The following is a 27,998-nucleotide window of genomic DNA, read 5'->3' as shown; positions in this document are numbered from 1 at the left end:
TAGCATAATTTATTTAGTCATTTACCTGTTATATTTATGAACTAACCTACTGGAAACATTTCTTAGGCTATAAAAATAAAGGTTTTATAGCTTATAAGACTTATAATCCTGGAGTAAGCATTAAATATTTACTGGAATTTGCAGCTACAGGAGTCCCATTTTCCTGATGTTTAAGGAGTTGAGACAAAGAAGGGAGACACTAGAAGTTTAATAGGCCAAAAAAGAGTTTTCTTTCTCCATCCTTAAGGGGTTTGGAAAACTGCTTACATAGCAGTTAGAAGAGACTCCAAACAGCTCTCTGCTAACCTACTGGGAACAGATCCTAAATCCTTGGATCGATTGGGATCTTGCCTAGATAACTAGTCACCAGAGCCAGTTTTTCTTTTCCACTGGATATTCTTAGCAAATGTTACAGTGTAAAATATCAAAAGGCAGTATCATAAGCTATTCTAAGAAAGTGAGCTGTCCTTTGACACCAATGCTATCCAGAAGGGCTTCAAGCCCAAGTTTAATTTCATTTCATGTGTAAGAATCCCTTAGTCACATCTTAAAATGCCGTATCATCTCTCTCTCTCTCTCCATATTTGCAAAGAGTTATTTTGCTCCTGAAATGAAGAAAGACCAAGAAGGAAATAATCCTGGCTAATCAAGGAGGGACTATTTTAAGAGACAAGCGTCCCATTGATATAGCTGTGTGATTGTGTAGGAAACTTGTTCCTTTGCAGCTCTCTGCTTGCTGATAGGTGTCCTACAGAAAGACTCCTTCCTGGGTATGGCTGCCTCAGAATCAGTCTTTCTGGATTGTCCCTTTGCCTCTTCAACTCACTCACTCTGGCTTGCTTCCCACTGTAGTTCTTTCTTTCACTTGGTTCCTGTTCCATCTTTGCTTGCCCCCTTGGGACTTGACACTTCAGTCCTTTTGGTTCCCTGTCTTTACTGATGCTGTCTGGTTCCCCTTTCATAGTTTGTTCTACGTCATTTCTTTACTGGTTTCTGAACTTGCCTAGTAGGAGGGTTTTAACCCTCAGATCAGGGTTCTGGACACTCTTTTTGTTCCTTGTTCCCCAGGCGCCTATGCTTGTAATGGTGGCTCCCAGATAGCTAATTCTCTTACAGCTATGGGGGGCTTCTTTCTTGGCAAACTGAAATATGCCCCAATTCCCTACATCTAGCCCTTTGTTGTCACTCTCTGCTGCCCTCCAGCGGCTATCAGTAGGATACACTTGTCAGAAATTAGTTCCAAGGCCTGGCTCTACTGTCCTTTCTGTGGCCTATGAGCGTCCTCTAATAGGACACTAGACAGTGTAGTTAATGCAGATGAGATTTGTGTTCAGAACCCAATAGGCTTTAACTCAGCCAGCACTACCACAACAGCCTCTGATTCCACTGCTACTCCCAGGGAAATTCATTGGTGATGACTTTCCTGTCCTTTCTCTTGAAGATGTGATTATCTGAGAAATTCACAAATTCCAGGTTTATGGGTATGCATATCCATGCTGTGTTGGAAGTAAGAAAGAGACCTCCTGAGTTTCTGAGGCTTGGCTTCTTGGGAAAGCAGAGAGCAGTGCAGTGGCTCAGGCTAGCCTAGCAGCTGGCCTCACAGACTACCTAGGTCTTTTATTGTTTAGCACGAGGATCACAAATGCTGTCTATGAGCTAAGGTAGAAATAACCAGGTGGCTTACTATGCTACGCTTATTAGCTCTTCACACAAGAGTTGAAATGGAATGCAACTCTAGCCTCTGAACTGAGAGACTTTACTATGAGGCTATCTGGAGTGATGCTGGCACCATGCCCACATTAAAAGTTACAGCTGTTTTACTGGACCAAAGGGGTAGCAGGGTTGTCACAGACTAGACTCACACTTCTGGAAAAGGTCCTTCTAGCCACTGCTGGAAAGGCTGTTCTATACTCTGGTGAAATCTCTAGGTGGCAGATCTCTCTGCCTCCAGTTTAAAGTCGGAAGTGGTGGACAACTCTGTTGACCAAGCTTTAGATTAGGTTAGCCATCTAACCCAGGACTGTACCAATATGGGTTGCCAGTAACAATGGATAATCTTAGCCTGGGAGGCCCATAAGTCAAAGGCCAAATCCAATGCATTATTCATGGGAAAATACATCAAAAGTCTGGTGTTTTGTCTCCTGCTACCCAAAAGATTGTCCACAACCCCTCTAACTGAAGGTTCTTCACCCATTGCTTATTTCCACATATCTGCCATTAATTTAGTTTAAAGACCCTGTCATTAATGATTCAGCATTTCCAGACACACCTCCTCCCCAGTTAAGAGGCTGGTATAGGTGAGACAAAGTCTCAGCAGTTCTAGAATAAATTCTCCTCCAATCAACCAAAAACACTCAGTAAATCCCAGAATGTGTTACGTATTACTGGCAATTCCTTCTATAAATTTTCTATGGTGGCTCCAGTTAATAATGTCCCAAGCAAAGTAAGGGGATCTATCTGATTTGCAGAAGCTGCAGCCACATCCCATAGCTGAAGACCTTATTCACCTGTGCCCTATCCTTGTGTATGCTGATCTAGTGTTGGCTTATATGAGGTCAAAGGTCTAGCTCAGTGGAATCTATTCTCAGAAATGTTCCCAATTTTCCTCTTCTTCTTCTTATTCTACAAAACCGGACCCAAAGGTGTTAGCTCTTTTCTACTTGGCAATAGGAATTATTTGCTGTCAGAACTTCCTTTAAGGTTAGAGGTATCACTGTGAAGGTTATAAGTGTCTGTCAAAACAACATGGGCAAAACAATTTTGTTAATACAGCCAGAAAAACCTGCTTTCAAAAACCAAAGGACTACCTTTGGAAAGGAAGTATTTCAAGCTGACCATCTTATTTATGCCAGGCTGCCAAACATAGCTAAACGTTTTTTCTGAAAGCCTGCTTATCAGTATACAGCACATTTGGCCTTGTCCTGGGGATCTTTCCAGAAAATTCTGCAGCTGTCCCTAAAACTGACTAATAGAGCATCAATACAAAAAATAAAAATCTAGACAAAGTAGCATTTCCTCAAAGCACCAGGGCCTCCTGAAGAGAGATTTTGGGAAGGGCAGAATGTTAAAAAGGCCTATGTTACAAGCATGGGCAAACTACACCAGAATGTAAGCTCCACAAGGGCAGGGACCATATTTTATTCACTACACGATACCCTCTATGCCACTGTACCCACTACAACAGTGCTAGGCATAGTGTTGAATGAATGAATACTTCCTGATTAAGGAGGTCTATATCTACATTTAAGCGCTTGCTGTGCCTATGTCAAGGCATGGCCTATAGTCTGCAGGAACTTTTAGTGGCTCTGTATCAGCAGAGATTTGTGCAGGAGTTCTAATATATTAATATTACTACATCCTCTTCTAATCAACAAATGCCTTTGGGATATGATAACCTCAGATTTCATTTCGGAAATGACATCTACCCACATATACATGCTATATATGCTACCATATCAGTTGTGCAGATAATCTTTTCCAAGATAATGTGCTTTATGGCTTAAACCATTCCTTCTAACCCCACCATTAACATCAGTTATAGAAATGACATCTTCTAACTTCATGAGTTATCAAACTGTTTGATTACTAACTCTGGTGCAGATGACTCCCAGTTTTATAGGCCATTATTCAAGATCAACAAAATATTTCAGTTGAGCACCTGGAGAGTATTTCTACTGACAACATTACTGATCCACACACTTCACTACTAGAGGGTTCATATACCACTATATTTTCCTCCACCAAGAATATCCTTTCATAAAAACTTTCCTCTACTACCTACACCCACACCTCCCTTCTTTACCATGACTCACTGACAACTGCTCAGTAAATACTTGGGAAAACTACAGGCCACCACCCTTCCCTACTAAGAAGTACATGTGGGGGATGGCTTTCTTCCAGTTTAATATAGCTTAAGGGTTGTGATGAAGACTGATCCCTGAGGCCTTTTATGTGGGCCTGCCCTACCCCCACCCCAGCCTCCTATGTAATCGCCTGGTTAGGGTGAAATATTATAAAAGAAATTCTATTGAGCCTCATTTTGATATGTGCCATATCAGACAAAATCAGTTTTTGATATAAATGGATGTTCTACTGAGGCTAAAATATAAGCACAGTTAATATTTTTTCCATAAGCGCCAACAGCAGTCATGCAAAGGGGACATGTTCCTCTTAATGGGAATATTGTTCATTAGACTTGAAGGTAAGGCGAAAAGAAGGGAAGGCAATTTTATTCAAAAACCAAAATTTTATTGAATAGGATCAAGATAGGAGGGGAAATAAAAGGGGAGGTGTCTACACAGTCAGATTCTTGAGTGGTCCTCAGGTTTCCCTACCTGATGCTGACTAACTGAAAGTACTGATTTTACCTTTATACCTCTAATAGGCATAACATCAGAATCTGTTCAACGTCTCCAAAGAAATATACAATTATTTCTCTTAGGTTCTATAGCTGTTTTTAAGGCAGTTTAAGTGCCTGCAATGGAAATGCACTGCATTTACTTTAGACTGACGGTTTAGAAATTGGGGAATAAGTGGCCTAGAGGGAATGTCACCAACTCAATCTAAAAAAAGCCACAGATATCTTGGGATGGCTTTGCTGTATAAGAGTTGTTGCCAACAAGCTCCATTCAGGAGATCTGATGCAACGTCACAACCTAATTCATTCAGCTTTATAAAAACTTACGTATATTGGAAGTAAAAAACTGTTGGTGCCAAGGAACAGAAACGTTTCTAAAGAACATATTCAAACCTCTTCCTGTTGGTCAGACATGGAAGGTGAACAGCTAAAATTTAATAAATAATGTAATAATTATCTGGGGAAGTTAAGATTCTCTCACAATGAATGGAAAAACAGAAATGTGAAGTGTTTCAGGGTAGCCTGTAATAAGCAGCATTTGATGAGGAGATACAGAACATAAAAGAGAGGTCCATGAAGAAGCTGGAAAGTAAAAGCAAAGAACAAAGAAGAGGAATTAAGAAAAGGGGATTTAAAGAGATTAGCTTAATACTTAAAGGTGGCAAAACAGTCTAGATCCTGGTTAAATCAATACACACACACATGCACACACACACACAGACACACACAGACACATGCATACAAACACGCACACACATTTTTACAAACAAAACTTAAATCCAGCTCTTCTCCATGTTTGAAATACCTTTACCCCTCATCAACACCTAACTTCTTCTCAGTTTAACTCTCCACATTTTCCATGAAATATTTTATAACTACTCAGGCCTACAAAGACCTCTGTACTTCATGGCCATTTTTTGTACTTAGAGATTCAATCTTGCTCCTGATTTGCATTGTTTATGTCACATGATTATATAAAAGTCCTATATTCCAACTAGAGTGTAAGTTGGAGTCTCTTTTCCCATTCCTCGAATTTGGGCTGGCCTTGTGACTAGCTCTAGCCAACAGAATGTGGAAGAAGTGATATTTCAAGCATGGGCCTCAAGAGGTTTTCACACTTCCTCTTGCTCTCCTGGAACCCTGCCAGGAGGCCACGTGAATAAGCCTGGACTGGGCTGCTGGCTAGTGCGAGATCACAGGGAGCAAAGAAGAGTCGACTGAGCTAAGGCACGCGACCTCAGGCAAGCCAAAGCCCAACCGGCAGCTGATCTCAAAGTATGAGTGAGCTCAGCTGAACCTAGCCAATCTGTAGAAACTTGAGCTAAATAAATGGTTCTTGTTTTAAGCCAATGTTTTTGGGTGATTTGTTATGCAGCAAAAGCTACTGCAATAATTGAAACATACACAGTTGTTTTAGCATTCCAATGAAATACTTAATCATACTGTGCCTTATATTAGAATCAAGTATTTGCTGTTCACCTCTTTGTTACTGGAGGGCAGAGACTGTATTATATTCATTTGTGTATTCCCACAACACCTAAGTTGTGCTTTGTTCACAGTAGGCACTCAGAGTTTGATAAACTGAAATGAAAATCATCTGAAGTTCAAATTCCGGTGTTCATCAGCATAATTTACTTAATGTTTAACAACAGAAGAAAATACAAACCATAGTACTGCTTAAGAATCAAATAACTACTGAGGATCTACTATTGGCCTTGTGTTGTTATTCTCAATTATGAACCATTAAGGGCCAGCAATTATCAGTACTTGGAATATAAATGCTACTTCAAGATAGTTAATAAATGAGCCTTTAAGTTGTCCTTCTCAAGATTTAGCATTAACCCAAATTTGGATTTTCATAGAAATATGCACATAGATTTGATACATGAATGTGAAGTTGTACTGCAATCGTACTTTTATGAGCTTGGGAATATAGAAATTGTAAAGTGGCAAAGAAGAAGATTTTGATTTGCACTAATTCACATTAACAGCTGGTTTTCTAAACCCAGAAACCTGACAAATGAGCTATGTAGGTAAATATACTTTAACTTTGACGTGCTATAAAAGTGTAAAATATCATGAAAGCTGTGTATTCAAAATGTCATTTCACTTTTTTCCTTAAGAAGTAGAAAAATTAGAATAGACAGGACGGCTCAGAAAGGATGAATAGTTTTGCTATCCACATCTAATTTGCTTCCTAATAAAATTCTATGGCTTTTAAATGACACTCTGCTATTATAGTCTATACAGAGATGAGTTCATCAAATATTCCATGTTTTGAATATTTTAAAAATTATCATTCAATTGATAGAGCCTGAAACACTGTAAAGCAAAAGAACATGAAAGCATGATCAGAATGAATATATTCATAAACCAATGAAGAAAATACACTCAATGACAGTAAAAGAATATCCTTGCTGCACTGCACCGGGGACAAATCCCCTTTTTGCATGGGTGCGTGTATGTATCCTATAACTTGCCTTAACTTTAACTTCTTCCTTTAACTTCGGCCATTCCTGATTAATACTGTTATCTTTGACTTATAAAGGGCATAATGGTTAAATCAGGTAGTAAGGTGGATAACTGAGTCAGGACCTTAAAAGGTTTAGACAGGCTAAATAAATAAGAATGATTAAAATCTGGTTTGTTAATAGAATGTCAAAAAGGAAAACGCAGACCAAAGAGAGTAAAGTCTTCAATTGTGCTGTATAAAATCAACCACATAAAGACTAGATATGGAATGAGTAACAATGCTACACGTGAAAAAGATTCAACTACTAGCAGATGGAAGCTCAATAAATCAGGATAGAAAGCCTGTCCCCCAAATTGGAGTGCATTAATAAAAATACAAAGAGTGAAAGGGTCAAAGTTAAGTGAGACATATTTTAGCCAACTTAAGAAATACGTTTCTTTTTTTTTTTTTTTTTTTTAAGAAATACGTTTCTTATAATCAGATTGTCTTGAGGTGGACCCTGCTGCTTTGGGGAAGCAAGTTCTCTTCAAGGAGAATATTCAAGCACAGTCTAGGGTGCTGTACAGGGATTCCAAGTATCAAGCCAAAGGTTATATTACATGATTTTTAAGATTAGCACCCAGCCCCCAAATTCCATAACTCTATTTTAGGATTGCAAAGAGTACAGGCAAAAGGACACATACTCAAGGACACCTAGTCATGTCTCATTTGAGGTCAAGCTATCTCCTTTGAAACCACACTTCCAGACTTTCTATTATAATCGGCACATCTCTTATAGTTCATTAGCTGCTCACTTTAAAAATGATGGTCACTTTAAGTTATGAGAATGACTAAGATGAACTGCAAAGAGATAAATATTTTCAGCACGGGATGTGGAAAGATAATTTTTGTCACACTGATTCAACCTACCTGAGGCCTGCTAATAATGAGCTAGGCAAGTTTTTCAAATGATCTAAGAAAAATGTAAGCTGCTTTAATAGAGACAGACATGAATAGAAATTAAGTGATAGATTGAATAGCAAGAGGCATATTCTTTCATGACTCAGTGAAATTTTGGAGTTTTGGTTTCTACTACTAAAACTTCGTAATCGGAACCCTCAGAACAAAACTGTAACAGAAAATAGGAACTTAAGCATAAGCAACAGTGCTCACTGAGAGCTCACAAGTACTTGAGCATTCATCCCCAGCTCAGATCCACCTTATTTTGGCTGTGTTTTCTAACTTACTCCCTTAGTTAACATTTTCTGTGTTGCTTTCCATAGGGACCAAAACCACAAACTCGAGAGAATGACCACACTTCCTTTCCATGAAGAGTGAGAAGGGAAAAATTTTTCCTTGGATGTGTTTTTCCAATGAAATTCAATTTCTGCTTTCCAAGAAACGCCAATTGGCTCAGAAGTCTCTGAGAAGAAACAGTGCTGGGAAAGTCAAGCAGATACCACTCCACAAAACCATAAAGCAAAATCCCAATCTTTCAGGTTTACATCAGCCAAGGGGTTAAAACCTGAACATCTCGGTTAAGTGGCTGAATCCACAGGTGGAAGGTGTTAAGTGTGGAAAGAGATACTCAGCTGCATTTGGGACCATGCTGGGAAAGCCTTTATGTGTAAGAGAACCCCCACCTCAACTCCTAAATATTAAGTTGACACACGTTTCTGGGACGCGGCCTGAATCCTCAAACTTTGGCGGGTCTATAGAGACACAATTTTCTGTTTTCTGCTTAACAGGGCTTTCCAGAATTGTCATCAGATGACAGATTACACCACCCATCCACAAGGATTCAGGGGTAGCTCAGGCCATCCATTATGGGTTAAAAGCTGTTCTAGCATGAATCGAGTCACAGTAGTAAGGAGACTACCAATACAAGGGGTCCTACAGCTTTAAGAAATACCCTGGGCATCTAAAAGTTCTCAGAATGCAAACTTTGTCAGCTCTGAAAACAAGAGGCACTGCATCATTATGGCAGGAGAAACAAAGCCAGCCCCCTTTTAAAAAACAGACAAAAAAAAAAAAGATTGTTTTAATAGGAGAGAAGCATCAGTCATTGATTCTTACTTCATTCACACTTTCTATCCAACCCCATCCATCTTCAGAGTGAAGAGATGACAGAGCCCAGTTAACTCTCTCCCTTTTTCGGCCCCCGCCCATACTGCTCCTCTATACCCAATCCACCAAGGCCTACCAACCCACCCTTTTCAATCTGCAAGCAACAGCTCTATCGCACGACTCTTTCTATCTAATGGGCTTGCAAAGCTCAGGTATACCTAAGTACCAGCTTTCATCACATTACTTCAGTAGGGTCGCCTGTCAGGTTAGCATGACTGGTCAGGGCCTTTGCTAAGTATCTAAAATGACCACTTAGTCACTCATGGCTGACCGCATTCTACAAAGGAGGGGATGGGAAGACTTAAGGCAACAGAAAAAAGTCAACAAACCAAACCAACAATCCAGAATGCAAAATATTTCATCTTTCTTAAATGCTACTGCCCTCATTATCTGCAAACAAAAGTCCTCTGGGCAGGCAGTCTCTGCATCAGTGCACCTGCTTAGCATTGGTTTGCTGAGCTATCTTTTTGCTGTGTCTGCAGAAGCCAACTATAGCACAATGGGTCACATCACTTGAGGGTCACTTGAGTCCCTCTACATTCTGGGTCCCTCCTCCCACCTCCTGCCTTCCCTTCCACCCACAAAACCTTTAACTCCACCATAGCTAAGGATCCCAGATAGCTAAATAAAAGAGGTGGCCTCAAACACAGGGAAAAACCCTTAGGTCTCCAGTGTGAATCGCCAACGCCAATCCCCCTCCCCTCCCCTTTTCCTTAAGACCTGATGGTCTTCAGTCACACATCTTAAAAGAAAAACAAAAAACAAAAACACAAAGACTTACTTGTCTCAAGTCGATGAAGGCCAACTGCAGCGTGTCCTCCTGGAACCCAGGCACCGGGCCGGATCTGGCAAACTCTGTGGGAAAGAAAAGAGGATAAAAAGCGCCTTTAACTAACCATGGACAGGGAGATTGGCAGACGGATGACAGGGAAGACAAGAGAGGCTGGGGGAGAGGAGGACCAAGCTTCTAAGGAGTCATGTCTCTCTTCCTTCAGCTTCTTTGTTTGCCCTTCAAAATTCGTGTCATCAAAACACCATTAATTCCAGCATCCTGACAGCAAGGAAACTGTACTAATTCGACCTGAAATTTATTCCCATGAGCTGCGCTGGGCTTCAGAGTATTTGTTTTGTGAATGGACAAACAACTTGCAAAGGAGGAGGGAGTGGGGGAGAGAAAAAAGTTTTTCCTCTCAACACAATAAAATCTTCAGCTGTGAAACTCTTTTCAGTTCCGAAAGCTATTTATATTTTAGATCGCTGAAGGAATTTTCTAATTTCACGCCTGTCACCTCATTCCCCAAGCATTTATCAAAAAATATTCCCTGCCACATCATTAATTATTCCCTCACTGATTATTTGTATTATCTCATGAGTGCATTATCGCCAACACACACACAGACACACACTCACACACACACACACCAGCAGCAGAGGCTGCCCCAATCTAGTGCTTGGCTCTTCAGTAAAAGAGTACTGCAGATATGAAAAGATCCATCTAAATAAATCTCACAGCAAAAACTTAGGAAACATTTGTACATGTCCATCCTTCTAGTGTATTCTTTGTTCTTGACTTCTATTCCACTCTCAAAAATTCTTTTTTCTCTTCCTTCTATCCCAATTTAGTCTTAGGTCAAAAGAGACCACATGAATGCTATTTGCAATTTACAGTAGCGCCTTGGGTACATGCTCAGTTTATGACTCTGGCTTCTACATTGTTAATAAGAAGATAACTGCACAGGGCTATAGGGACAAATACTAGTAACAGTTAAGAATGTCAGATTTTATTGTCCCTAAGCCCTGCTTATTATGCAATCAAAAGGTCTTGTTTAAGCCCCTACATACTCACAAGACACACACACACACGTACATACAGAGCAAATTCAAAAGTTGGACAGTTACTAACTATGCCTTGAATTCTCTCTGTGAAGCCAAAGTATGATAAACATTTAACATCAATCTATTATTTACCTCAAAAATAACAAGTATCTGCTCAAAGCAAATATGAAAAGGAATGTTTTCCTTTCAATTATATTTTTCTTCAGGAATGAATTTAAGAAATTATAGAAAGTTGGTATCATATTAGTCTTTTGAAATTAAATAAAATCCATCAAGATATTTGCATATATGTCTGGAAAATTACTTCAAACAACTAGTAACTGCACAGATTCAAATGATGATTTATGAACAATGACAGGAATTTCTGTTCTTTAAAAATATTTTCCATCTAGGAAATGTCTACTAGGTTTTCATAAAATCCTTGACCTACTTTAAAAAATGTTATCAAGGTAAGTTGCAGGGAACACAAAAACATTATGTGAAATGAAATTTAAAACAAGTTATTAAATGAATTGTATAGAACACAAAGTGTTGTACAACTGTAACACAAAATATTCTTCTTCTAGAGATTTTAAATAAAAATGACTCAAATGGAAGGAGATAAACGATATAGAATGATTAGCACATTAAGTTTCTATTTACTTTGGAAAGAAAATTTATATGCCATTTATAAATGAATTCTATATGTATAGCCCAAATGATTAAAGTTTTAAAAAAGTAAAGTTCTAAGACTATACAAATACATGATGAGAGCCATGTTAATAAAAGCTTGACAGAATCCATCCTTCATATCTTACAATAGCCATTATCTGTGATAACCTTGTATATGGCCACTGCTCAATTACAAGTACAACTTTCCCATACTATGCTCCTGTAGAAAGCAGTTCTTTGAATTATAGCCACAGCCACTCTTTTTGTCTTGATTGTCAGGTGGTCAGCTTAAATAAGCTTCCCATGCCGGGTAGTTTCATCCAAGGTTGGTAGATTATCACTGTTGCTCCCGTATGACATAACAGCTATGCTGCATCATCTGAAGTCCTCTCTGTCAGTAGGAACCCTACCTGAGTCAAGATGCAGCAACTATCACGGTGTTCTGCTGCCCTACACATGTTCAGTTCAACAGGATTGCCCTATGATACATGGTTTGAATGCTTGAGAGGTGGCTACACATGCTTGAATCTCCTTATTGGGCATGCCCCCTGGGGTTGACATCATGCTGATGAAACCACTCAGGAATCTGGATGTGATACATATTTAGTCAGAGCTGTACTTTATAGACCTCATTTTATGACACACTGAATCTTCCAGGTTCCCAGAGGACATGGTGGCCTTTTAGATTTGATTTTCCTTTTATAAATCAGGGAATGAAAATTACATCATGTGTGACAAAGTAAAGAGATTAATTTTTGTGTATAGCTTATGGAAATGTTTAATTACTATATATTCAACTTCATATTTACATTTTGTTCTCATTGTTTTATATATGTAATTCTTGTCTTCCCATGTAGGCAGTAAAGTCCTTAGGGATAAGGACCATATCACAGAACGTAGCAAGTATTAAAAACAGTAGATGTCCAACAAATACTTATATATTAATTTACAGAAATAACAAGATTAACTAATTACACATATTCTTTACTGCCAAGGAAAATCTTTGGATTGCAATAGTAGGGTGCCTTTAACCTGAGTATCAATAAGTAGGCTTTAGGAATTTATAAGCTCCCTAAAATTAGATGCCCAATGATTGAGGAGATGGGCTTTGGGTCATAAAAATCAGTTTGAGCTCCAGTTACTAGCTCTAAGGCCATGTGCAAACTACTTAATCTCCTTAAAGCTTCAATGTCTTTATCTCAAAAATAAGGGTAACAGTATATTCCTTATAGTGCTGCTATGAGGATTAAGTGAAACAACTATGTAAAGCAGTTGGCAGAGTACCTGGCATATCATAATTGATTATCATTACAATTAGTTTTTTGTGGGAATATGTGTTTCTCTGTGAAGAAGGTTCATATCTTTTATTGACTTCTCAGAGGGTTGGTGACCAAACAAAGGTCAAGAGACATTATTCTATACCCAGGACAAAACATTAGAAGAAATTCAGCTACTATTCAGTTATGAGTTAGTGAGTTGGTATTGAAAATTTATAGGCAAATATTTAAGTGCTTCACTTAAAGGAAGCTGATATGACTAACTACTAGTGTATTAGCCACAGCACAGTAATTTTCACTGGTATTATTTTAGAAATCAATAAATGCATGAAATAGGTCTCCCATAATTTTGTGATTCAATTATTTCCTTTAAAACATGACTGTTCTTCTACAGCCAATTTTTTCCATATATGAAAAATGTTAATAGTGTAAGAAAGTGTGAATATTTTTTTAAATTAAAGTTTGTATTTAGTCTGACGTCAACTATGTAAAATACAATATGAATAGAAAACACGACAGTAAGCATTTATTTCATAATATTAACTGAGGCTGTTAAAGAGAGGAAGATTACAAGGGATTTTATTATTCTTTACATTTTATAAACTTTAAAAATGAGTAGAGACCACTTTTATAATCAGAGAAAAGGAAATAGAAGGACACACACACACACACACACACACACACACACACACACACACACACCCCTAAAAATTATTTAGTGCTATTTTCTCTAGTAATAAGAGATAGAACTTGTTCAAGATTTAGAATTATAGGCAGCTGGGATTGATTTGCACACCCATGTCCTCAGAGGCTGCTTGATAGAGAGAAGGAAAACTGCACATGGGAGGGGACAAGGAGCCCCAAGTCTGCGGACACATATACAAACTGATTATATGTACACACAGAAGCTTTTCTTTAGAATCATGAATAAAAACTTTCCTTCTTTTGACATCATAAAAAGGAGTACATGTCTGTACTAGTGGCCAAGTGGAACCAATGGATATATGGGGCACAGTGAAAAAGTCTCTTTCTGGACTTGTCTCTGGATTCCAAGGTCTGTGGTATGTTTTCAGTCTCTAAGTGGCTTAAGCCAGTGCCAAAGTTTCCAAAGGCTGGAGTTTGACAGAGTGGCCCTCCACTTAACACAGAACCAAATCCTACCTTTGACTACCTTATGTTGTGTGGGGACTGAATCAAGGTTCCAATGAGGCTGGCAAGAAAGCTTCCTCTCGGAAAACTTGTTCAGGTTAGTGGAGCCCCTGACCAGCACCCAGCCATCCTTCAGAGAGCTCGGCTCTCCCCAGCAGCTCTTCCCTGCCCTTGTCCAATCACAGTATGGACAAGAGTTGAAGCTGGGATCAGGGCCTGCCTCCAAGATCCAATTTGCAAACGTGAAAAATCTTTTAATGAGATAAATTTTCATTTTAAAAAAATTAAAAGGAGGTGTACAAAGTTATAGGAAAGAAGGCATATTGTTAAGTGAAGGTATAAAGAGGGAAAGAAAATAAGAGGTATAAAGGTATAAAGAGGGAAAGAAAAAACCCCTCACTTAACAAATATCCAACATTCCTTCACATTCTCATACACACTTAAATCGATGAGGTGTGGCAATTGTTTTTAAAGCAATATTAATTTCTCAAAAGTATCCTATAGTTTTACATTTCTAATAATCTTCATATAATAATGAAATAAAATTGCCAAAGTAGAAAAAGGAGGGATTCCACTAATTTCAAAATGCTTTCTACACTGCTTGAAGGCTGGTCTTAAAATTAACTGCCGCTTAGATGGGGGGAGGAAAAAAATGTTTAAATCAATTTAAAAATTATCTGGTACATTCATATTTGGCTGAGGAAAACAAAATATAAATTTTATAAAGAGCAGAGAACCCTAATGAGAATAAAACGGGAAAGTCAGAGTTAGAAGGGGCTTTGAGGAATCAAAATGACTGCCTTACAGCCAGAGAAAAGTACTCTGGTTTTTCAGAGTTCAAGGCCTTGAGAGAGAAGAGGGAAGTGAATGAAACTCAGAAAGGTTAAAAGGCTATAGGGAGGGGGAAGAGTAAGCTGGGACGAAGTGAGAGAGTGGCATGGACATATATACACTACCAAACGTAAAATCGATAGCTACTGGGAAGCAGCCGCATAGCACAGGGAGATCAGCTCGGTGCTTTGTGACCACGTAGAGGGGTGAGATAGGGAGGGTGGAAGGGAGACGCAAGAGGGAGGGGATATGGGGATATATGTATACGTATAGCTGATTCACTTTGTTATACAGCAGCAACTAACACACCATTGTAAAGCAATTATACTCCAATAAAGATGTTAAAAAAATAAATAAATTTAAAAAATAAAAGGTTATAGGTGAAGTTGGCTGGTGAGGACCTGGAAAAGCTTGACTTATGCATTCGTCTCACTCTTTTTTTTTTTTTTTTGCCCCTACTTGCATGTAGGGTTCCCAGGATACAGGACTTTTGTTTTTGTTTTTTTTTTGCGCTACGCGGGCCTCTCACTGTTGTGGCCTCTCTCGTTGTGGAGCACAGGCTCCGGAAGCGCAGGCTCAGCGGCCATGGCTCACGGGCCCAGCCGCTCCTCGGCGTGTGGGATCTTCCCGAACCGGGGCACGAACCCGTGTCCCCTGCATCAGCAGGCGGACTCTCAACCACTGAGCCACCAGGGAAGCCCAATACAGGACTTTTAACACTGGTGTGGTAAAAAAACGTTGCCTGCTATTTCAGTAAACAAGAATGTTGCCTGCCATTTTGGTAAACAATGAATGTTACCCACCATCAGCCACCAACCATTGCATCCACCCTAGACAGTGTGCCCTGAAGAGATTTCAGGATGAAGGAAAACAGGATACTGGCCCTGGATAGTTAAGATGCATATCAAAGGAATAATTTCTATGAGTCCAGACTCTTGCATCTTTCCATACATAGAGAAGCACTAAAATCATTAATTTGAGATGTTTGCTTTTTGTGATTAGCTATAATCTATTGATGTTTGACTCCATGTTTGTTTGTTTGTTTCCAGCAAAAACTCCTATATGCCCTGACTCCTCCCTTTACCTCTTTGGAACAGTTCTATCTGAGAGGTGTCTCCCGGGCTTTAGTTCTCAGTAAGGTCACCAAATAAAACATAACTCTCAAAAAAAAAAATGACTGCCTGAGTCTGTAATCTGTATATCTAGACAGGACATTTGAGAATTTATCAAAAGCAAGCTGTTGGAAACAGAATATAAAAGTAATTCTTCTGAATCTTTGCAAATTGTCCATAGAACAAGAATAATTTTCAAAGGAGATGAGCAAGGTAAAATTTATTTCAGAAAATCAAAACTAGTACAATATCTGGGAAATAGGTAAAATAGCAATTCTTAGAGGAAAAGCTAATTTGCTCAAATAAGAGAAAGTTGAAAAGGTAGTGGGCAAAATTTTAACCAGGTTCCTGGTTAGTATCATATACTATTGCTCCCAGTGAAGTTCCAGGTCAGACAGTGGACAAGATAGCATCACCAGCCTTCACTGAATGGATTAAGGGTTTGGTTTTTGGCCAAAATGTCAGGTAAGAAAGAAAAGTCAGTACTCTGGAGCCCAAAGTATGTTGGGTACTTGTTTATATCTTAAGATCATGTCAGGTCACATGTGGTTTTTGTGGGATTAAAAAAGTAAGAGCTGCTGTTGCTGTATTAATATAATGGTTTCCTGGTATCTGGGTCCCTGGAGCAACAGATAAGGAGTATGCTAGACTACAAAGTGTGGCTCCGGGGAAGCTAAAACCTTCTTGCATCACTTCACAGTGGCTCCACTAAGCTAATTAAAGAGAAGAGTTGATGGACTCCACAGGGACTTCACTCGAGGCCCTGCTGGTCAGAGAAAGGTCAGCCAGAACATAAGGAAGTAAGTACTAAGGAGAGAGCTATCAAGGAGACAGAAAAAGGGAGGGAGGACTGGTGGGAGGGAAAAGTTCCTTGGAGATTCAGCTGACTATACTTGTATAAGTTTACTTGTATGAACACGTGATCATAAAAAATAGTTACCTTAAAAAAAAAATAGTTACCTTTAATTATCTAGGGTACAATTCTGTGATGTAAATTTTTCTTTGTTTTTACATATTTTAAATAGGTAACTCACTAGATCTCCTACCTCAAGAAGGGCAGAGAAAAGTCCAGTCTAACTAACCTATTCTGAGTTTCCGTGTGAGAAATATGATTAAAACTGATAATAACAAAGTCTGATAGCAAATGCCAAACCAGTACTCTAAACAGATTTATAAATTGTTTTCAAAGTTTAATTCTCCTAACTCCTTTTGCTCTAAAAGACAACTGAAAACTAGGACAGATAGACATAGCTTTTTAATTAGTAAGGGATTAATCCCCTACAAGCTAGGAAATGGCCACAAGCATGAAGAACTTTCATGATGATGCTGAGTAAATAAGCCAATCAGTCTCCATCTGGCTGTCCTTTATACTGTACCACTGAGAGGAAATGAGGGTTCAGGTACTGGCAGTGACTGGTGTCAATGACAATATACATTCCCCTGGAGAGAGTAGCTGTCTTATGTGGAATAAACCTAGAAAATTCGAGAAGCTGATTTCTATGCCTTGCCTAGCGTACCTAACATATAAGAAAAATCTGTAAACAGTTTAATGAAATTAATTGGTTGAATCTAGCAAAGCAAATTAGAAAACAATTTTATTCGAGATTTAAAAGAAGGAGATGACATAAATTCCTACCATGTCATGGAGTCCAGGAGGCCACTGGGTACTGTTCTTTGTTTAAGGAAATAATATTTTAAATGGTGGATAAGAATACTTTAGCTGTATTCACCAAATTAAACAGAGTATCTTTTGCACTGCAGAGGAAGAAGGTTAAGGAAAGCCAAGACCATAACAAGTGGCAGAACAATGTCATGCCACATGGCACTGGACTTTCCCTTAATATTCCACAAATAATCACCAAAAACATAGCACAAGATGTCCTAGCACTTGCGTTTACAACCTAGAATCCTAAAGCTGAAAGGAGCATTTGTAATTACTGAGGACGTTTACAGAAGAAAAAATTAAAAAGCAAAAAAGGTAAGTCAGTGAACCAGATAGAACCTAATCCCTCTGTCTTTCTATTATTTCAATATGCATCCCTGATCTAGAATGTCTAAAAGCAAATATTCACTCTACATGTTCCATATATATGTATATATATATATATATATACACACACACACACACATATATGTATATATGTATGTATCTATATCTTTTTCATTTAGAGAATAAAATCATAAAAATATATAGATCTGTGTAAAGCCACATTATTCCTCTGAAGTTCCCAAATGCTTTGCAATTTTGCAAAATAAGGGCCAATTTCATAATAGATCTTTTAAAAGTATAGTGAAAAGAAGCCTCTCCCAATTAGCAATCAGCAGTGCTTCTGTGCATCTCTAAGAAAACTGAGGATCTGCCATGAAAGGCGTGGGTTTCCTGAGAGATGAGAAAGACTTGTGTTCTGAAGTAGTAACTTTGTATCCTTGATATTTTTACTCTGCTTTCAATGACTTAATCTTATCCGTGTGTTTGTTCAGCACTGATTATTCTGCTGTATGAACATAGACTCAGAGCTAAGCTATCTGAAATTTTACATTGAGAAGGATTCTGTAGGGCATTTAACATAACGGTGAAAATCAATTCTCTAGAAAAGCACTGTCCAAATAGAAGTGTGAGCTGCATGTGTAATTTCAGAATTTTTAGTACACAGGTTAAGAAAACAAAAATTAATTTTAGAATTAATAATATTATACCTTGTTTTACCCAATATACCTAAAATATATTAATTTCAACATAAAATTAGTATTTTAAAAATTTTTCATGAGGTTTTTTCAAAATCCAGGATGTATTTTACACTTAGAGCACAACTCATTTCTGAGCTGCATGTCAAATGCTCCAATAGCCACTTGTGGCTGGTAACTATAGTACTGGACAGCACAGCTTTAGATGATGTTGACTGTAAAGAATGAAAACTAAAATGAAATGTGCAAAGAATGATTTCAGACTTTGAAATGACAAGGAAAGAGCACTCCCCAAATTCATAACAATATGAATTCCATTTTTACATTGGCTATGAAATTAGTATTGAAGCAAATATTCCTGACACTACACAATGTCTTCTATGCAGCCCATATTTTAAAAATAGGTCAACCTCTGAGAGAGCTATATACTTTGTATGCTCTTCACTGTGCCTGTCAATAAATTTTTATATTACCTCTCTATTAATTCTTATGCTAGTATTCTCACCTTTCTTCTCTTCATCCCATTTTCTTTTCTTATATCTAATTTATTATTTTTTTCAACTTATCCTACTGAAACTGGTCTCAAATCATTTTTGGAATGATTCGGGCATAATTAAAAAAAAATAATAATAGTTGAGCAGCATATGTTTCTGGACAAAGCTCTTGGGTCCTCCATTTCCCCAGCAAGTGATACCAGTAGCAATCCTGATCTATAACTGCAAAATGTTTTGTAAGTATACAATACAAAACAAATGCTGACTCATTAAAAGGAAAAGTATCAAGACACTGTCAGCGCTCTTGAACAGGGTGGAGGTATGTCACACAAAGCTATGAAAAACACTTAAAGAGAAATGATTAAGGTAGGTTCCACATAGGATGTTTCCCAAGCTAAAAGAGCTAGATTTTTTAAAAAGTCAATTATGATTCTTTCTAAACTGAAAGCAGATAGTTAATGCTTCTTTGGTATACATATCATGGATAGTCTCACAATTTGCCAGGAAAACTGAGTCTCATAGTCTAAGCTGATGGATGTCCACAGAAAATGGATATACTAGCTAAGGTAACTGGGATTCCAATCCTTTCTAGAATTTACTTATGTGACCTTGTGCCAATCACATAAGTTTTTAGTGCCAGATGTCTCCTCCGTAAAATGAAATTAATAATATTTCACTTGCTTAAAGCTATGCGACTGAATCAAATATACTCTTGAGGTCTATTGTATAACAAGGAATATATCTGGTCTTTGGTCCCAGTTCCTGACACAGAGTTTCAAATACCCTTGAAAGGTCCTGAGCAATAGGAAAGTTCCTGAGCAATTCACAATCAGCTCCTTTTGACCATACCTAAGTTTATGCTGAAATGACTCCTGTGGGCCCCTTGGTAGTTTTAATGGAGGGGCTGGACAAGCCAGAAAGACCAAGCCTGTGACTAGAGGTTTGAAACTTTAAGCCCCACCCCCAGTCTCCAGGGAGGGGAGGGGAAGGTGATTGATTTCAATCATGTGGCCAATTATTTATTCAATCATGCCTATGTAATGAAACCCCCATATAAAAACTCTGGACACTGAAGCTCAGTGGATCAGGAATTCCTGATGGGTGAACATGCTGATGTGCTGGAAGGTTGACATGCCTGGAATCCTAAGGACAGGTCATGGAAACTCTGTTCTGCCCCCTCCTCCCTAGGATCCTGTCCTATGCATCTCTTCCATTTGGCTGTTGCTGACTTACCGCCTTTATAATAAAACTGTAATCATAAGTACAGCATTTTTGGTGAGTTATGTGAGTTTTTCTAGTGAATTACTGAACTGAAAGGAGATGTGATGAGCCCCAAATCTGTAGTCAGCTAGGAAGAAGTACGGGTGGCTTGAGGTCACCTGTGACTTGTGGCTGATGCCTGAAGAGGGGCAGTCTTGAGGGACTGACCCCTTACCCTGTGGAGTCTGCACTAACTCCAGGTAGTTAGTGTTAGAACTGGATTAAATTGTAGAACACCCAATTGGTGTTGGAAAACTGTTGTTGGAACACAAGGTCCAATCCAGATCAAGCACATTACAACTTGATATTGAGTCCATTTTAATATCTAGGTTATAGCCAGATGTGTCCCAGCATAAGTAATGTGAAATTTACTGGAATTGGATACAATAAAATAATACTATGCTTTTTTTTTGCCTACATGGTCACTTCTTCAATGAATCAAAAAATTTAAAGATATTACACTAAAGCAAGTCTTCATTATGAGAGATCATTTTTTAAAAATTAATTAATTAATTAATTTATGGCTGTGTTGGGTCTTTGTTTCTGTGCGAGGACTTTCTCTAGTTGTGGCAAGCGGGGGCCGCTCTTCATCGCGTGGTGCGCGGGCCTCTCACTATCATGGCCTCTTGTTGCGGAGCACAGGTTCCAGACGCGCAGGCTCAGTAATTGTGGCTCACGGGCCCAGCTGCTCCGTGGCATGTGGGATCTTCCCAGACCAGGGCTCGAACCCGTGTCCCCTGCATTGGCAGGCAGATTCTCAACCACTGTGCCACCAGGGAAGCCCCAAGAGATCATTTTTGATATGGCAAAATAAAAAGTTCTGCATATCTTGCCCAGAGAAAGATATTTTCTATATTCTCTAGCTTTGCTTCATATAATTATTCTAGTATTAGTTGGGAATTCCACCCCCTCAATGGAATTATAATGTAAAGTATTAAAACAATGGTCAACATCCATGTTAAATGTTTGTGAAAGATCAATATGAACATAAATACTGGTCTGCCATTATGGTTACACAGACTAATGAATTTATTTTCAGAGGTCAAGATCTATCTTAGTAGAGAATATAAACTTTGCCACTAAGAGCTCAGTTTGGGGTGTGTTTTCCTTTTCTTTTTTTCCCCTAAAACAAACAAAAACAAAAGAAGGAGAAAAAGAGAATCTCTGTCAGTGAAACCCGAGACCTTAAGCTGGTAGTTACAAGATCAGGGAATTGACTGCAGACACAACAGGAACGCTAGAGGAAGCATTAGGCATTTTTAACTCCTAGGCACTGGTAAGAGAGGGGGAGATTAGTGTTTTAAGAGAATTTAGGTTAGTTGGAGAAAAAGGAAATGAAAATAGTTGTTTCTTAAGGTACCTAAGCAACTTCTTTCCATGATAAACGGGTGCTTTTAAAGGAATATCTTAACTACTAGGAAGTATAGGAGATAAATGAGCATCTCAAGTATTAAAAGCACTCCTGTCTTTAAAATGTTTAAAAGCCCTCAAAAATGCTTTTCTACAGAAGAGTACAGAACCTCATCCTTTCCCCTGGTTAATTGCCTGGGCAGGGGCTGATGCTACACCTTGTTTCCATCCATTGACAGGCAGACAGCTGACAAAGAGATTCCTGTGAGTCAGAGGGGAAGGGCAGGCCTTAAGCCATGTGACTGCTGGGATGTGGTGAAAAACTGAGGAGCCTTGAATTTCTTCAGAAAGGCACATCATTCAGGAAGAAAGGGCAGAAAAAGACAAAAAGAAGAGAAAGATTACCAGGCAAATTTTACTGACACCCACAAAGAAAATAAAGTGTTATTTTTCTCCTATTCTTGGTTACATTATATAAAATATTTGGTGTTATTTATAATTAAACAGTCCCAATTATTAGGCTTAAGAGAGGCAACTAAATAAACAACCTTTTCTTTCCTCTCTTTCCATGTCAATTTCTGAGTCTTTTACAAGCACTGATTCAGCTTCTTTATCTTCCATTCATCCTTCAACTCTCAGCAGTCTGGTCTATCACCCTACTTCCATTAAAAGTACTCTCTCTAAAATCTGCTTTGGATCCACTAACAATGATTATGTCTCCACATTTCCTTCTGGCTACCCCACTTCATTTCACCCTATTCTCTAGTCATAATGAACTAGTTTTAGTTCCCTAATATGCCATGTTCTTTATTTCCTCCCAGAATTTATACAAATACTTGCTTTTGTCAGAACACCCTTCCCAGCCTACCTCATCGTACTCGAATGGCTAATCCCTAGCCATGCAGTCCAATGGGATACCCTAGTCCAAACCACTCACATATAACAAATGGGTAAAAAGATTTTGAAAGATTTTTAAGTGTGTTGTCCAAATTCACAGCTACTTAGTGATCAAAGACAAAGGCCTCAATTCACCCATACAAGTGTACATTATCCTACCAGAGACCCTACCATAAACCACCTTCTCCTCCCAGGAAAGGAGTAGAATATAGAAGTAAAATATAGATCAACCATCATTATAGAACATTATAGGTAAGACTTTAAAAATTCTATAAATTGACTCACTAGTTTCTGAAGACTTCAGCTTTTCTAAATGGAAGTGTTGGCAATGATATTTTCTTCACGTTTTCTAAATTCCAGTCTTAGAAACATGAAATTGGGAATGCTAAGGGGATTTTGTGGTGCCTCTCTCTCTCTCTCTCTCTCTCTCTCTCTCTCTCTCTCTCTCTCTCACACACACACACACACACACACACACACACACACACGCACATAAAAGGGAGGAAGAGAGAAAGGATAAATTTCTAACATTTGTAATAGAAAAAGTAGACTACATAGATGATTTAATTAAAACAACAGAACTCAAATCAGAATTTGTTAACTGCTGAAATACTAGAGCAGGTAATAGTGGAAAGGACTGAAATTTATTTCTTTTAAAATGTCTCATAAAAATTAGGACTTTAGTCAGTTTTTTAAGATGTATAAGGTACTGTTTCCACCTAAAGGCAGCAGATGGCTAGAATGTTACAGGAATTTCTTGTAGGCTTGAGTAGAAGTCTGTCAACTTTCAACTATTATAATAATTTTTAAATAGACATGGTATTTAATATGATTTCCTGGTTTACACCTTATAAAATGGCCCAGTTAAAATAAATAGTTTACTGGCCTCAGCCCCAAAGACATGAAGTGAGGGCCAAAGAAAATATAAAATGTATAAAATGTCCCAGTGTAAACACCTTGAGACAAGAGCAGTGAATGCATCAGATATTCCTGGGAGAGTCTGGCTTACTACAAACATTAGGATTTTAGCCTATGTGAGTAAAAGGGAGGTGCAAATGGCTTGATGGAATGAGGTAGCGGTGCTAAAGAAATAATTTTCAGCTGAGGTGATGTTTGTAGCTAGCTGATATAGCAGAAAGAGATGGCCATACGTTGCTCTGGTGCTAATGGTGAGGTAAGGTCTCTGGTTTGCAATGATTAAGACAAGCTATTGTTTCAATGGGCTCATTTCTCCATGAAAATGCTTCTGGGTGTTTTCAAGCAAATCATGAGGATTAATGAAAATTTTTAAATAATTGTTTTATAAAGTTTCTAATAAAGGAATAGTAAAAAGGCTTCGGAGATTATGAAATTGTTATAACATACTCCTTTAACTTTAGGGAAAGTCTTTTTACCAAGTCTGGAACCAGGCTTAAGTAATAGGAAAACAGCAATAACCACAATATATTTTTAAACTTTTTCTTCTTTGAAATGGCATTTCTTAATCTTTCTAGTCCCTGAAACTTCCAAAGTGTGTAAGGTCTCAAAGAAAAATCTAAACAGTTTCTAAGAGGAATCAGCCACTGTCCTTATTTAGAGCTGGGATAAGTACCGCATTTACCAAAGAGCCAAACAGAATTTAGGGTATTGGGAGGTTTGCCTCAGATAAAGAAGCTTAACTGGGTATTATGATTCTTCATGTAGCAGGTCCTTTGTACTTCCTCATCACTTAAATGCCTCACAAACAATCCAAGGTAACATTTGCTACCAGAAAAAGTACTTTGTCTCTGTTGGCCAATCTCTGGAAGCCAAGAGCAGGGTTTGACAGTGATATATAACAAGGTTAGAGCAGCATGATCCATCTCCATTCGCTTGACAAGGATGGCATCTTAGGCCATGGTGAGGAAGAGCAGGTTGCCCGCCTTCACTGCTCAGGTTGGCAGCACCTACTATCAAATGACTGGGTGTCTGGCAATGGGTTCAGAGAGACAATGACTGCCTTATCTCCTGGAATTCAAGGAACTTCAGCTCAAAGACCAAAATAACTGCTGAGTGGGCACTACTCACTGATCCATGTCTGAGAAAAGTCCTTCCGGAGGGTACAGGGTCCATCATCCACAGTCAAAGAGAAGTGACATGGCCATTTAAATGGCAGGGAAGCCCTCTGTTTGGGTTTTTCATGGCTAAGAAAGGCACATCATAATAACATAGCATAATAGCATAGCACCTAGGATGACAACTACTGCCTGTTTTTGACAGAAGGAAGATATTTGCAGTTTGTGCTCTTCCCACACCATTTTAGAGCTGAGAATCCAAGCTCAATCCTGCTTTTAAAAAGAACGGGTAAGGGCCTGGGAAGTGGGAGAGAGACAAAGCCATACAGTCCATAAGTATCTGGGGAAGCTTTTGCATAGATTGACTGAGAGCTGTGTGTCTGAGAAAGTACCAGACTATGGCCTCTATTTTCATCCTACAAATTCCCACTGCACTTGAGTTTTAAATCTGGTTTCTTGTATAGAATATCTACAGTGTTCCAGGTCTTGCAGAGAAAACAAGGAATGAAGAGAATGAATGAAATGTTGATAACCATAACTATATATAATATATATACATATATAATTGCCAACTTAATGATTCTCCCTTCCAAATTTGTAAGTTTCACTGCAAATACTGAATCAAAATGAGAATTAGAAACAAGAATACAGAACATAACTGAGAAAAGGGGAAAACAAATGATAAAATAAATAAAGAAGGATGTGCTCTAACAAAGACTGGCTACCCAAATCCCTATATCCATTTAGAGAATAGAGAATGAAAGCATTTTTGTAAAGAAGAAACAAAAAATATTTTTTCTGATTCCATTAACCAGTCAATCAACCAAAAGACAAAATTCATTAGCCATAGAGCTTGTCTCATAGAACAAGTTATCGTCTCCATCACATTAAAGCAACAATAACTAATTATCCTTAGATTTTCACATGTGCAGAACACTGCAAATTATAGGAAGCAAGTTTATTTTTCTGCATACAAACTCCAAGTCTATCATCAATCTTTTTACCTTAATGTTTCTCAGATGGAAGAAGGCAGAACAGGAAAGCTTGTTTTAAAATTATAATTCAGAAAGATGAGGCTGAGGATAGAAGCTAAGGGATCTGAAATCAATGATACTGAAACACACAAAATGTCCTTGAGTAGTCTACAACAGGAAATTTGCATCTTCAGGAATTACATATCCTCAAACGAAGGAGGCATCTGTTATTTTGATATAACCTAGGAGATGAGGTTTAAAATTTTACTGGGCTCCAACTTTTTCCATTTGTCTCTCTTCAAACCCTATATTCTTAAAATGGCTCTCTTTTTAAGACTTGCAGAGGTACAATTAAGATAATTAAGATACAATTTGAAAAGTGTTATTCTGATAAAATATAAAATATATACTTTAATTGGAAAGGAAGTATTTAAATTCAAAACTTTTCACAAGAGTCCCACAGTATGTAATGATACCAGTTGCTACAACAATTTAACATTTCTAAGATTGAAGTATATCTCACAGAAAGCCAACTTGTCTTCTTTAAATCTATCTGTCATATCAGTATTATATTAGTACTCATGTCCTAATAACTAAGTTTCCAAAAGAAATGTATTCATACTCTTTAGACTCTTCTGAAATTCAGGACTGCTTAAGTAACACGTTTCATCATGGCAACCCTGATCTTATCCACAACCACACTGACATTTCTACAGGATACTATAGTGCTTTAGGTCTTCACTAGACAGCTTGCTTTCTTCCTAAACTAATATTATCCAAAAGTAAGTACCATAAAGCAGACTCTGAGAACAATTATAGAGAAAGTTTCTTTGAGAAAAAAAATTACTGACCCTATTCCAATGGTCATTAAATTTATGAGCTCCTGATGGTAATCACTCAAAGCCTGCTTTCTGCTTCCATATATTCTAAGTCTCTGATGAACATGTTATCATAATAACTATAATTAAAACTATAATAAACATACTTAATATTTACTAGTGGTTACAAATATATGTGTATTAGGATCTGTAAAGCATTTCATATGCATTATCTCATTTAATTTTTAAAACAACTTTCCATACACATGAAAATATCCACACAATCTTCCCTCCCATGATAAACTGTAATGTCTTAGAACTAAATGGAAACTCAGAAATCATCTAGCCAAGTGTTCCCATATTATAAATGAGAAGCCCAAAGCCCAAACAGGTTTAATGAATTCCTAAGATCACACAGCAAGTTGGTGGCAAAACTTGGCGGCAAAACAGCTTTCCTTCCAGCTTAGTACTCTTTCTGATGATGATGATGACACTTGACAATGAGGATGGCAGCTAGCAGTTACTGAGCATTTGTTATGTGTTACTTAATCATCTCAACAAGTCTGTGAAATAGTATAATTGTAACTTCATTTTATAAATAAAGATACGGTTAAGAAGAGGAATAAAGTATGCCCAAACTACTAAATATAATATATGATAACAAAAATCAGAGATGATAGAAACAGATTGGTTTCAAAGGTCAATCTGTTTTTATTACCTCTGATTTTAATTATTATATATTATACAGATGATATATTGAGAATTGACTGTTGGTGGCAAGAACGGCTTGATAATCCATAGAAGTTGGTGGTAGGATATGTGTACTCAAGTTGCCAATTGTACATCCTCCTAAGAGAGTATTCCTTAGGATTCCAACTACATCCTTGCTATTCATATCACATGACTTCCATCCCAAGCCACTTCCTACTTCTACTCCCTTCCATCTTCAGAGCTGACCAAAAAGATCCAGAAACTTAGGTAGTTGCTAATTGAGTCATTTTTATTCATTCAACAAATATTTATTAAGCAAGTACCATATGTCAGGCACTGTGCTAGAGGCTAAGGAGACAGGAGTGTGCAGACATGATCTGCTGTTTACCTTTTTCTTGGATCCTATGAAATCCATATATTCAAAATAAGCCCTCCTCTTTTCTTGAACTGTTTTGAATAAATTTTTGTTCCTTGCAAATAAACTTAATTTAATTAAGACAGATTATTATGGATTGAGCTGGCAAAACAAAGACTTCAGAGAAAATGCAGAATATTTGGAACTCGTTAACAGGTGATGGCAGGGAAAAGGGCATTAAGACATCATTTCATTTCCCAGGATGAGAAGTCAACAGTCAGTGGAATGTGGCAGCCAAGCTCATAATTAAGGTATTATCTTATGTCACCTGGGAACAAGTTCCCATTGAGGGTGAAGCTTTGGAGGACTAGGTTGTCCTGCCATTGCTCAATTTAAAGAAACTGAAGAATATGGAAAGCTTTCATGTGAAAGCTTTTAATAACACTGGGCAACTTACAATGAAAATGGGGCACTCTGGTCCTTGCTAGAATGCATAGCTCAAAAATCCAAGAAAACACAGAACCATCATGAGGCACTACTATAATAATCCCCTTCTGTCTGCAGCTGGATAGCTGGGTGAGCTGAAAATCAAGAGCACAAACTGATCTATGAACTGATACACCAGCTGT

At 38.0% G+C, this 27,998-nt stretch overlaps 1 protein-coding gene across 11 annotated transcripts in view; it reads right to left on the bottom strand.

Moving 5' to 3' along the window:
• Window positions 1–27,998, bottom strand: part of EXOC6B (exocyst complex component 6B) — a 710,711-nt gene that overhangs the window by 159,164 nt on the left and 523,549 nt on the right. For 10 of the 11 annotated variants that reach the window (XM_033838288.2, XM_073791255.1, XM_033838291.2 and 7 more), the window contains one exon: window positions 9,718–9,791. In XM_033838288.2, coding sequence (XP_033694179.1) covers window positions 9,718–9,791 — 74 coding nt within the window. Of the gene's footprint in view, window positions 1–9,717; window positions 9,792–27,998 lie in introns of those variants that run through there. The other variant, XR_012325650.1, reaches the window with a different exon arrangement.

The sequence above is a fragment of the Tursiops truncatus genome, chromosome 14, assembly GCF_011762595.2.
Source record: "Tursiops truncatus isolate mTurTru1 chromosome 14, mTurTru1.mat.Y, whole genome shotgun sequence".
NCBI lineage: Eukaryota > Metazoa > Chordata > Mammalia > Artiodactyla > Delphinidae > Tursiops > Tursiops truncatus.
Note: the sequence above shows the minus strand (reverse complement) of the source record. Positions and strands in the feature narration are given on the sequence as shown.